This window comes from Callospermophilus lateralis, unplaced genomic scaffold (genome assembly GCF_048772815.1).
Source record: "Callospermophilus lateralis isolate mCalLat2 unplaced genomic scaffold, mCalLat2.hap1 Scaffold_1277, whole genome shotgun sequence".
Classification (NCBI taxonomy): Eukaryota; Metazoa; Chordata; class Mammalia; order Rodentia; family Sciuridae; genus Callospermophilus; species Callospermophilus lateralis.
This window is the reverse complement of record NW_027512457.1, coordinates 427,954-441,042: the sequence shown is the minus strand read 5'-3', so window position 1 is coordinate 441,042 and position 13,089 is coordinate 427,954. Positions and strand designations below refer to the sequence as shown.

Here is a 13,089-nt window from a genome sequence, read left to right as displayed (position 1 = left end):
AGGTCAGGAGATGGAGAGGGACGTGGTTCTGGTGCGGGGTCCCTGGCTTCAGGGACTGGAGGACTGGGAGGATAGGCAGGACGTGCAGTCACACACTGTGGCCAGTGTGCTGCTAAGGAGTGCTCCCCACAGGACCCCGGGCTCCTGGCCAGGATGTCTCTGACGCCCTGACAACCCCTTCCTGTTGTGGAAGCTCAAAGTGGCATTTAAAAACTCAGAGAGGTTTTACTGGGAAAAAAAAAATATCGTGCTGCCTGAAGAGGAGGTGGCCCTCAGCAGCAGCCGCCCGGCCCTGAGCCTGTCCCCGCCAGCCAGGCTGACTCCTGTGCCCCTCACTTTCTGGCCCCTCTCCTGTCCCTGTGCTTCAGAAACTCAAAGCTGACTCCTGACACCTCCTCAGATGAGCAGGGAGGCAGTGGGGAGACCCTGGACCAGTCCTGCTCCTGCTCCTGCCGGTGCCTCCACCCCAACGCCCCACCTGGCTTCCGGCCAAGAACAGGCCAATGCTTAAAAAATAAAAAGGTGGGACTTAGGAAGTAGATCCCACAGTGAGCGGCGTTCCCAGTGGGGCAGGGGCAAGTCTCGGGTTCCTCTGAGAACAGGCCTTCAGGGACTAAGGTGACTTGGTGACAGGGCAGGAACCAATCCCTCGGGGGCTCACACCTCTGCAGAGCAGAGGTGCCACTGGGAAGGTCCACGGAGGCTGCTTCATGATGGGCAAGGAGAGGGTCTTCCTGCCTCTTCGTGTCATCCACATGTCACCGAGGGCAGAGGGGACACAGAGGGGCGCACCCTGGAACCCAGCTCCTGGGGATAAGTGGGAGCTCTGTGGGCCAAGTTCTCACCTGGCAGGCTGCTGCTGGGTCCCTTCATGCCAGGCTAACTTCTGAAGTTAAAGGCTGCTCTGATTTGAATGTGAGTCCCCCAAATTTCAGGGGTTGGAAGCCTGGTCCCTGGGGCCATGTGAAGAGCGGGTGGGGCCTGCTGGCAGCGGGTGGCTTTTGTGGGGCCTGAGTTAGTTCTGAGAGTGCGTGGTCCCCCCCCCACCCCCGGGGGCTCACTTCTCACCCGGCACCCTCTCTCGTGCATTAGCTCCTGCCATTGTGATGCCATCTGCTGTGAGGCCCTCACCAGAGCCCAGCTGGTACTAGTGCTGTGCTCTTGAGTCTCCAGAGCTGTGAGCTAAATAAAACTCTTTTCTTCATAAGTCCCTAGCCTCAGGTATTTTGTTATAGTAACAGAAATGAACCCATACAAGGACCAAGTTTAGGTTAAGGGCTTTGAGTAAGTTAACTAAGATGTAGTTCAGAAGTTTCATAATATGATAAACCTCTAAAAAAGCCTCTTTTAAGATGGTATGCTGCCAAAACACAAGTACCTCATAGGTACTTTTAAGAGTTTAAGTTAATTTTTTTCTAATTCATTCACACTTTTCTTCAAATAGCTCTCTCAAATTTTATTTGCACAAATGCTTCTTAAAGGTTTGCATGGATGAGGCAGAACATGGTAGGCAGAAGAAACTTACCATGGTGTCTTCCCTTGTGTGTCAGCTGTGACACTTGCCAGCTCTGACCTGAGCAAACTGTTTATCGCGCCTGGCTTGTTACTTCAGTAGCAGTGGGGAGAACTGGCAGGTTAACCCAAGCGCTAGGCACACAGTAGGTACTCAGCTAATGCCCGCTGCTACTGCCTGCTTCTAACAGCAAAGGCTCGGGACCTTCCACCAGCAGTCACAGTTTCACTCAAAACGCAACAAGACGGGATGGACTCCTCTCTGTTCTCTAAAGGGACCAGGCTGGAAGGGTTTTTTCTTGTTTTTTGACAGAGCACTTACTATGCTGACTTGAAAAGGAAAAAACGATTCTGCTTTTGTACCTAATTAGGAATAAATAACATTCAAATATCAGACAGAATTAAGTGCTTAAATACACTTAATTTCTCAAACAACAAAAATTTTAGTAGCAATGATCATACATTTTATGTATTCTGGATCCTAAACTCTTATCAGATAGGTGGCTTGGAAATACCTTCTCCTATCCAGTGCACTGTCTCTTCACTTTTTTAAATGGTCATAAATTTAGTTTCTGATAAAATCTTGCTTTTATAGAAATTGACATTGCCAACTTAGTTTTTTTTTAAAGTCTTCAAATTTAGATGCGACAGTATTTCTTATAAAATTTATTGTTTTAAAACCTACCCAAATTATATAACTATTTCTTAAAAAACACAATCTGTATCCAAAAAGGGGGTGAGACCAGAGTCCCATGGGCAGCTGCCTTTGGCTCTGGAGCAGGGGCTGGGCCGCTGGGTCAGGCCGACAGCTTCCTCACCTCCCCCAGGAAGTCATAGGCCTGCTCTGAGAGGTCGAAAGGCTGGTGGGCCCCATCTGGGGACAGAAGAGCACGCAGGGCGCCCCCATGCTCCTGGTTCTGCTTGAGGAAGTCAGCGACGGCCCTCCAGCGAGCCCCCTCGCTCTCCTCTTCTGCCCAGCGCAGCGGGGGCAGCAGCGTGGAGCACAGGAGTGGCCACGCGCAGTCGTGGTAGACCAGGAGGAAGGTGGCCTTCAGGCACTCGGGGTCTCTCTGGGAAAATGCCAAAACCACAAGTGACCAGGACGGCCCACTCGCTGCACCTGAGGCACGACAGCCACCTGGGGGCGGGGTGGAGGGTGCCCTGGGGCCCGGCAGGGGGTGCAGCCGCCCGGGGCAGGAGCAAGGTGGGCAAGAAGGGGAGCTCGGCCCTGCCCGAGCCTCCAGGGCTCCGGAGACCAGGGTGCTGCGGTAGGATGGGTGACAGGGCATGGTCCAGGCCAGACAAGCAAATACAGCAAAGCTGTCAACTCGGCTCCACCACAGCCTATCAGAGCCATGGTCACATCCTGGTGGCAGGGACGGCTGTGTCCTGCATGGGGTCCAGACAAAGGAGACCCCAGGACAAGATTTGCAGCCACACCTGGGTGGGGTGGGGGCCCTCGGTCCTGAGGGTGTCAAAAGCTCCCAGTGACAAGAGTGATGCATACCAGCACCGGCTGCGGTGGGTCTCAGAGGGCCCAGCAGGCCCAGGGCAGAGCTGTCACACGCAGCAGAGCCCATGATGTGTCCCCAGCTGTGCCCATGTGAGCACTGGGGTAGTCCTATGGGACTCAGGACAGTGTCTCGACCCTGACCCCTGGGTTTAGGGGCATTAGCATGTCTTTATCCCTCGTTCCTTGCAGGTGACCACCGCCTCCATTCAGGAACTGGCTGCCGCGGACTGCAGGTCCGAGCAGCCTTCTCGCTCTTCACAGGGACACAGGGAGCTCAGCCACATGTGCCCTGTCTGCGGCCACTTTTGCAGCACAGTGGAGCAGCTGCTTTGAGTCCAAGGCCTCACACGTGCTAAGTGACTGCTCTATAAATGAGCTTCACCCCCACCTGGAGTTGAGCAGTCCCGACAGAGGCTATGACACCTACAAAGCCAGAAATATTTACTATCTGGCCATTTACACAAAGTTTGTTGCCAGGCGCAGTGGTGCACACCTGTAACCTCAGTTGCTTGGGAGGCTGAGGCAGGAGGATTGCGAGTTTAAGGCCAGCCTCAGCAACTTGGTGAGGCCCTTAGGACTTAAGTGAAATCCTGTCTTTAAATAAAAAGGGCTGGGGATGTGCTCAGTGGTTAAGTCCCTGGATTCCATCCAATCCCCCAAAGAAAAAGGCTGCCAAATCCTGGATTACAGACGTCAAACCCCACCACGGTCCACTGTCCACTGCAAGTTCCATGTGCTGATTACCTCTCAACAGAAGGCAGAGCAAGTACTATTTCCGATACGTGACGCAGTTTAGGCTGGTTTCTCCTTCTCATTCTCTGCTATGGGTATTGAGAGCTACAGGAATTTTTAAAAGTAAGGAACATTGGAGAGCCAGCCAGAAGGGCTGGTTCAGAAACTCCTTCATTTCAGTGAGACTCAGTGACCTGAGATGCCTTTGCACATTCAGACCCGATCACGCACACCCTTCTTGGAATGTGCACTGTGACCACAGTGACATAGTTTCCCTGACAGACAGCAAGCACCACTGTGGCCACTTGGCTGGAGAAGAGCCATTATGGGGCTGGGCGGGGCTCAGTGGCAGATCGCTTGCCTGGCATGCTGAGGCACTGGGTTCCATCCAGGGGAATATACAAATGTATGTTCAGCAGCACATACAAATAAATGGAGTCTAGTGACAACTAACCAAATATAGGAAAAAAAAGGAGGTGGCATTACTTGAATGCAAACAACAGCGCTGCAAATACGAAGTCAGCGTGAAAGCCACATTACCTTCTCCGATCTTTTCAACATGCTCTCTCTCTCAGCCCACGAACTCTAGAAAAGCACAGAAAGAGGTCAGTCCTGTGTCCCCGCAGCACTTCTGCAGCTTGTCTCTGAGGGAACCTGCGGGCAGGGCTGGGAACAGCACAGAGTGACCAAATGACACACCTGCTGCCAATCACCAGGTACCAGACCCACACGGCAGAGGTGTGCAAGGTGCCCCAGGAGCTCAGTTCTTATAAGTCAGAACCAACTTAAGAGACAGCGGCAGCCACAAGTCATGCGGTCTGCAGTGCCACAGGCTAGGGCTGTGAGCTGGCACTGAGCTTCCAAGGTAAGACATCAGCGAGAAAACACTGCCAGATGCCACAGTCCCCGACAATCCTGCTGCCATGCGATGCCCATGGATGGGGGAGATAGAGTGAAGCAGTTTTGCAATATTCCAGCCTGCCCACAGGCTTCACAAAAGCTCCTTTAGAGAAATAAGAAACCCTGGGGTAACTGATCCCATGGGGTATGGACTGGAGTTCCCAGCCCCGGTCCTGGCAGCCGGTGAGCCTGGATGGAGTGCGGCCAGCCTCAGGGCTGCCTCCCAGCCTGGGTGCAGGAGGCTTCCCCTGCCGGGGCCTGATTTGTGGTACACCTGCAGGCCGCACCCCATTCTTAGGAGGGAGACTCTGGGGTGCTCATGGACACGGGTACCAGGAAAGAGAGTCTCTATGACAGAGAGGCTGCTCCAGGAGTGATCACAGATGAAGCCACTGTGAGAAGGTTCCGGAGTGTTCAATTTTCACTGCCTCATCAGACATGGTTCCCCACACTACTGACTATTCACCATTGCCTGAAGGTCCTCAAAGGCCTGAAGAGGCCCCTTAAAGAGCCAGAATACTTTACTAATCAGGCCAGGCACCATTCTTATTATTAAAAGCTAATCACATGCTAAGCATAGTGGTGCACAGCTGTAATCCCAGGATTCAGGAGGCTGAGGCAAGAGGATTGCAAGTTTGAGGCCAGCCTCAGCAATTTAGTGAGGCCCTAAGCAACTTAGTGAGACCCCATCTCAAAAAAAAAAAAAAAAAAAAAAAAAACCCTAACAAAACTGCACTTATTTAAATACACCAAGAGGTACACACACTTCATCATGTAAATCTGAAGACAATATGGCTTAATGTGAATATCACTGAACAGCTTTAGACCGACTCTGCGGTAAACTCTGACTATTGTTGGTGACATCCTGCACCATCTTTCACTGAGCAGCAGCCAGTGGTCAGCTCTTTCCCACAGCCCTGCTCTGCACCAGGCCCCTTCTTCCTTTCTGCAGCAGACAGAAGTCCCTGCCCCCGGCTCCCTTCAAGTCGGGTAGGCCCACAGAACTAGTGCTGGCCCAGGTACCCTCAGGGCGAAGGCTGTGGAGATCTCACCGGACAAACCTCCCTCTGTCCTCTCCCTGTTCCTGCAGGGACAATGGGCAGCAGAGGAGGCTGCTTGTTCTAGTTCTGGATGATGCCCTCAGGGTGGGCCTCTGCCAGCCCGCACTATTGGGGGACCATGGAACAGGGTCTTCGCTGACCCAAGCTGGGCAGGGTCCATGAGTGAGAAGCCAGCCCAAGCCCGTGTGGGCGGCTGGTGAAGCCTTGCTTGTCCTGTCACACAACAGGCCAGGGCAGAAGGCTGGAGAGTGTGGTGCAAACACTCTGCCATTTCTAAAATTCACTATGGAAAAATTAAGACAATACAGATTAAAATGACCCATGACCCAGAGGCCATCACTGGTAGTTTCCTGGAGCATCATCTTCCAGATGTTCTCACAGATCCCCCGCCCATGTAAGTAACACGTAACCACATGTACCCACATCTGCGCACACGAACGTGCACACATGCATGCAGCTCTCTCTGTGGATACACCACCCACATGTACCCAGCGTGTCCCAAACGAGGTATTTTTCCTTTATGTTGCAACAGACTGCATGGCTTTCTCCTTGTGTGCTCCGTGGCCCAGCCTGTGGCCTAACTGGCTGCACCCAGCTGGCCCTCGGTGACAGCCCTGCTGGGCCCTGATGAACTCCGGGGCCAGTCAGGTCACTGCACGTTTCTAAGCCATCTGCTTCTCAAGGACACGCAACCGTCGGCTAGCCTGGCCCTGAGGTCCCCATAACAGAGACGTTCCTGTGGCGAAAAGGCCCAGCCCTCAGTGAACAGCTGCCCTGTGCTAGGGACTTCAGAGGGAAGCAAGACCAATACTGCACCGTCCAGTACAGCCCCAGGGGACCATGCAAGTGGCCATGGCCATGACCTTTTTGCTGAAAAAGGTCTAAAGAGAATCTTCTTATTCCCCCACCCCAGTCCCGCCAGCACGCAGTCAGCTGCAGGTCTGCCGGGGATCTCCGGGGCCTTCCACGTTTGCTGTCAGGCCCTCTGACCACCTCCTAGCCACTGAGTCCCCAGAGCCTGGCCGCCTCCTTCCTGCACATGGGCTGAGGAGGAGCCCGCCTGCAGCACAAGCCTGGCGGGAACCACTCCCAGTGCCCGTGCCCTCCACACTGGGTGGGCAACCTCGCCCACCCTCCGTCGCTCCCTGGCCTGCACCCAGCATGCCAAACCAGAAAACAGCTCTCCTCTAGAATACTCTCCACTGATTCCTTCCTGCTTGGAATGTCTGCTCAGCGTCTTCACCCGCCCTCAGTGAGTTGAAATCCCTGCTGGCCCAGCCCAGAGCTCCTTAATGAAGCACTGCTGCCTTCTTTAAGTCGCCATGGCCCAGGGCACCGTCCTGCTCTGGGCACGCACCTGGCATGAACATGGGTCCTCTAATGTTTGTTAATCCTGACGTATTAGCTTGAGCCACGGGGACCCGCCATCTCTTAAAGCCAAAGCCACTGGACACTGGAGATGTCACGTGCTCTGGCCTAACGTCCCTGCTGTTCTAGACACAGCAGCCCGTGTGAACTGGCCCTCAGGAGCGCCGCGTGCTCTGACTCGCCTCTGAGAACTCAGCTGGTGGATTTCCGCTTTTAGGACGTCACTGGTGGTCATGTTAAGCCCAGAAAGAAGTAGGCACAAAAATGCCATAGGGACCACAGGTACCTCGTGCTGCTGGGTCAGGGGGGCAGCCTGGCAAGAGCTTTTACTCTGACAGCAGAACAGTCCTGGGAGACGCCATCTACTGAACAGGTGACAGAGCTAGGTGACAGAGCTCACTAAAGCAAAGCCAGCAGGTGCATGGGCACCATCTACCCACCCTGAGGGCGTCCATCACGTCGGGCTGCTCCAGGAGCTGGGGGAAGGTGGCCAGCATGGGGTGACTAATCAGATCTGAAAGACACACCACAGAGTCAATGCACCTCTTTGCCCTGCGTCTAAAAACACTCACATTAAATGATTGGGCCAAATGATTTGTTAACACCCGCCACACACCTTGACCTCCAGGAGGCTCAACACAGTGCCCCCGACACCCCCTACCCCGACCCCCTTGTCCTGTTTCAGGGAGTTTAAAGCGATTCCTGCTAGGGTGCGGGTCACTAGGCTCTCAACAGGGAGGCTGGGAAGTTTATTTCTTCTCCTGGGGTTTCTTTCACATTTCCACCCCTTCCTCCTATGAGGGTGGCCTGGCAAGAGGAACTTCCAGTTAGGTAGCCTTGCTCCCGGAGGGTGGGCAGGAGCCAGGAAATGCCAGGGGAAGGAGAGGGAGCTGCTGCTCAGGGTGGCTCCAGCCCTTGGGAAGGACCCCAGCCTTGGACAGGTGCCAGTGGGTGTTGGTGGGTGAAAATGGAAGGATCCAGAACTGGAGGGCCTGGCCCCACGGCTACAGACACATAGGACAGCACTGAAGGCCCACAGGAGGGCGGCACAGGAGGCAGCTGGCCCAGGCCCCATGCACTGTGCTGTTGTCCAGTGCCTGAGCCCGGCGACTCCTGCAGCAGCAGCAGGTCACCTCTGACAATTCTGGAGGAGGAATCCTTGGGGTCCACTGCCAAGGCACCAGCAGCTGGTATCTGGCTTCTTACTGTGTGGCTCCCCTGAAGAAGAGGAATGCTGGGGCCCACGTGAGGAAGGCGGGGAAGGTCGGGAAGGCACGTTCCCTGCACCAAGCTCCTCTAAGGGCACCTAGGCCCTTCATATGGGAGGCACCTATCCCCAGTCACTTCTCCAGGTCCCACCTCTTAACACCACCGCTGCAGCAACACTTGATACACAGAGGGACTTCTGAAAGGGCAGATCTATTCTATAATTTTGTGTCCTCACTAAAGAAAAACCCCTCCTCTTGATCTTATTATGCTTATTCTGATGATCAAATGCAGTCAGCCATCTTGAGTGATCTTCTCACCCACAGGAGGGACTGACTAATAAACCTCATTCTCTTCAATAAGTCATGTCACACTGGGTGTGGTGGCCCACGCCTGTAATCCCAGCAACCAGGGAGGCCAAGGCAGGAGGACCACAAGTTCAAAGCCACCCTTAGCAACTTAGCAAGGCCCTAAGCAATTTAGCAAGACCCTGTCTGTAAATAAAAAATAAGAAGGGCTGGGGATGTGGCTCAGTGGTAGTATCAAAAAACAAAAACTAAAAGAAGTTGTGTCACTTGTGAAGTTTTTCTAGAGTCATTAAAATAAACTCATCAGGCTTAATGATCCTCCCTTAGCGTATGGCCTTGCTAAAAAATGGCTGCTAGGGCTAGGATTGTGGCTCAGGGGTTAAGCGCTCGCCTCGTTCAGGCGGGACCCGGGTTTGATCCTTAGCACTACACAAAAATAAAGGCATTATGTTGTGTCCATCTACACCTAAAATAAATAAATAAATATTTTAAAAAAAATGGCTGCTGACTTTGAGCTGCCAGGTACCAGGTGGTAATTTCCTGGGTGTGGACTCTGTCTAACAGGAGTTGGGCTGCTCTTTCACTCACTCTCCTGTCCCCTCTGGCCTGCCTTCCCTGGTGTCCCTTCAGCTCCTGCAGTTTTCCTGCCTGGGCCTTCAAGTACGCCATCCCTCTCCCCAGAAGGGACCCTGTTAATCTCCTCTCCACGCTTCCTTCCTCCAGAGCACTTCCTGTGGAGGCGGAAACCCTGCACTGCTGGGTTGAGGGGCAGCCATGCCTCTGTCACTCACCAGGGCCAGCACCACGTCTGGCACATGAGACAGGACACATCTGCTTACTCGTTTATTAATGAGTTCAAAGGCGATCCAATAAATTTAAACTATTTTTCTTTTTAGAGGCAATTCTGGTAACACATTTCTCTCTCATTGTCAATTCATTCATGTAAGAAACTTGATTTCCTAAAATTATTGGACTTGGAAAAACTTCAAACTTAAAGAAGCTATAAGTAAAACTAGCGCCCAGAACCCGGAACACTCCTTACTGGATACGCTGGTTTTATTCCACTGGCACTTCCACTTCATGCATTAAGAACCAGCTATTTGGGGTGATTCTGGTTTCATCCCCCAAAGATGCAGGGAGAACTTATGGAACAAAAACAAATGATTCAGAGACAGAGAAAATATGATTATATCTGTGTTTTAGGATCTCCAACCTCCGGAATTTAAAATGAGAATATGTGAAAGAATTTACATGCACTTGAGCTCACGAAGTTCAGTGTTCTGAAGGAGTCCCACAAAGGAAGGGCCAGGTGCACTTCTAATATGGTGTTCCCAATGTCACATTTACAGGCAGAAGACAGAGGGTGGCACGGGTCAAACACACTCAGGAGCACAGAGCATGGACACACAGGAAACCACGCAGGCCCCTTACCAGTACTCTGCAGGCTCATCCTGTCCCTGAGGAGCACATCTCCAAGAATTTGTCGATAAAATATCAGCAGGTGGACGTAGCACATCCCTCCGATCAGTGTTTCTGGCAGCAGGCTGTTACGGAAGGACAAAGAGGCAGTCACTAAACAGCCCCTAGGCTGGCCAGCCGACAGGGCTTTTTACTGTAATTACTCTAAGGAGAGGCTGCAAGTTTTGCTTCATTACTGGAAACATTTTAACAACCTAAAGGTGAAACTTCCACTCCAGCTGGCCACATTAAACTCCACACAACTTGTATTTTAGGTGACACTTTGGAGTCTCAGCTCTGAGTCGAAATGCTGGCCTACACGCCCACATCAAAGGTCAAGTAAAAAGTCATCAATTACATGTTCAGGAGAGCAGGGGATTAGGGAGCTACAGGTTGTAACAGGGTATGTGCTGCCACGCCTAGCTGGGAGTGCAGAGGAAATGCCAGATCAGACAGGGCAGGGTGGGACACGGGGGTGGGACAGGCCTGTGGCATCCTGACTTGGCCACTTCCTGATTGTGGATTAATCAACTTTTCTCCTTGTGCTTTCGTTTCCTCGTTTGTGGAATGAGCTGCTACCTGCATTTCAAGGAACTGGGTGGTTAAAGGTGGCCTGTGTGGAAGGCCTGGTACAGGGCCCGAGATGGGGCAGGGACTCGGGGTGGACAGAAGACTCAGTACTGAAGTTCAGTTGGTATCGGTTTAGAATAGACGGTTGTGACTTTAGGATATGACCCACCACTCCTATGGTGACCACAAAGACACCACCTCCAGAACAGACACCAAGGAAACTGAAAGGGAACCAACTGTGTCACTATAAAAATCACTTCAACACCAGGGGAAGCAGGAGCGGGAAATCAGGACAGAAGCTCCAGGACACTCAGAGAACAACCGCCCAGGGCAAGGCCTGCCCGCCAGCGACCACTTTATTCATTTATCTGGTGCTGCTGGGGCTGGAACCCAGGGCCTGGGCACACTGGGAATGGGCTCTGCCACTGAGGCCATCCCCAGCCCCGACCAGCAATGACCTTAAGTGTAATAGATTAACCCCCCCAAAATTCAAAGCCACAGATTGTCAGAATGGATACAAAACGAGATCCAACTATATGCTTTCCTATAAGAGACTCACTTTTACACTCAGAAGTTATAAAAGAGATCTTAATTTTATAAATTAATCCTCTATCTTAACTCCAGAGTTTTTGAACAATTATCCTCGGGGCCACATTCAGGCTCCCAGCTGGCTGGAAGGAAATGGTGATCGTGACCCTGGGCTGGCCTGAGCGAGGGGATCCCCGTTCCTAAGCTTCCTGGGAACTGGAGCAGCACCTTGCCCACTGTCCAGAGACATCGAGGCATGGTGCAGGCCAGCTCTCCCTCCCCCCACTCCAGGCAGGAGCAGCCGCTGCCCTCTTCGAAGCCACTCAGGTTCCCACGTCTACTCCTGACCTACGTACGAGTCGCATACTGGCAGCCTCAGTGCCCCATGTGCACCCAGCAGTCGTGCTGTGACTCCAGGGGCTGCTCTGCCTCCGGCCCCTGTGGCCCGTGTTCCAGCTGCTGCTGAGTAACAGTGGTCGCTGTGCTGCACAGGGGAAGGGTGGAACCCTCCTTCCTTCCTTCCTTCTCACCCCCTCGTTTGCTGCCCACCTCTCTGTTCATCTGTCTGGCAGGCACGGCACTCCCACAGCGGGCACGCCTTTCCTTCTGGCACCTTCCCACTCCATGAGGCAATGCTGCTTAACTTTTTTTTTTTTTTTTAAATTCCTTTAGAGAAACCTCCTGATTTTTCCAAACCTAAGATGGCCAGAAAGTTCTGTGTCACCAAAGGTTAGCTGAGTTGAAGAAGTAAGAACATATCCTCTTGACCTCGCACGGGGACCAGCAGTCTCTGGTGGCAGAGGTGCTGTGATTGGGGTGAATGGGCCTCAGATAGGCCATATCCTATTTATTTTTAGCAGTAATATAACAGCATTAAAAGAGAGGAAAAGAATGCATCAAAAAGGCAAAGGGAAGTCCATTTCCAGCACCGCCACAGACACGTGCACATAGCTTGCTTCTATAGGCCAGCGCTTCTTGGTGCTCAGAACTCAAGAGTTCAAACTCGGAGCTTCCCCTCCCCTAAGGGGCTGAGAACCTGATCTCTGCAAATTGAACCCTTTGTATAAGAGCTCCAGAACGAGAAGGGTAATTCCTATTTAACCCTGAGATCAAGGCTAAACAATATAGAGCACTAAGTTAGATCTGGAACAGTTGCAGAGTCAGAAAGCCAAGCCTTGGGGAACCTGAGACACCTGTGTGCTCCCTGCCACACTGACAGCTCCCCCCAGCCTGTCCCAGCCCAGCTAGCTCGCTGAACAGTCTGCTGGGCCCCTGTGCAGGACCCTGGAGCTCTCTCCAGGAAGCACGGGTCTGCCCGGCTTCACCTGCATTTTCAAGGTCTCCTGACACCCACAGGCTACACTCATGTAAGGCTGTGGGCTGGGCAGCTAGGGCCCTAGGGGACGACGGGCTCTGAGACAGACACTGGGCTTCCTGCTCTTGGCGCTGCTGCTCCACTGTTCTGTGCTCGCTGGCGTCCTGGAAAGACCCCTCCTGTCTTCTGTGAGCAGAGACGTGGCTGAGCCAAGGTGGAGCTAGTAGGCAGGGCAGGTGGGGCTGGAGGTGTATGCACCTTGGAAAGAGAGGAGGGGGCTGCAGGTGCCATACTCGTTCCCTTCTCTCTGCAGGTAGCAGTATGGGTGGCGAGGATGCCCAGTTGGGTCAGTCCTGCCTTTGCCCCTCCAGGTGCTCAGGCAGGGCAGCCACATCCTAAAGCTCACATCCAGCCTCTGACCTTGACCTACGTACACCGCAGCCCATGGTCCACGGCTGTGGAAAGGTCTAGGGCCTCTGGCTTCACTGCATGGCCTGCTGTCGGTGAGCCAGACTGTCCCTGGGTCACACCAGCAGGGTGCCCAAACCCACCCTCAGCATCACCAGGGGCGCACATGGCAGGATCCCGCCATGTGCAGAGGCAATGGCAGGACAGCCC

The 13,089-nt window shown here is 53.1% G+C and overlaps 1 protein-coding gene across 3 annotated transcripts in view; it reads right to left on the bottom strand.

The window, feature by feature from the left end:
- Positions 1-1,441: 1,441 nt before the first annotated feature.
- The window catches only part of LOC143386067 (nephrocystin-1-like), a 47,798-nt gene continuing 36,150 nt past the window's right edge, over positions 1,442-13,089 (bottom strand). For all 3 annotated transcript variants that reach the window (XM_076841413.1, XM_076841414.1, XM_076841415.1), the window contains 4 exons: positions 10,032-10,144; positions 7,527-7,600; positions 4,298-4,342; positions 1,442-2,582 (listed from right to left, as the gene is read on the bottom strand). In XM_076841413.1, the coding sequence (XP_076697528.1) occupies positions 2,310-2,582; positions 4,298-4,342; positions 7,527-7,600; positions 10,032-10,144 (505 nt within the window). In that variant the 3' untranslated portion in view covers positions 1,442-2,309. The remainder of the gene's footprint in view (positions 2,583-4,297; positions 4,343-7,526; positions 7,601-10,031; positions 10,145-13,089) is intronic.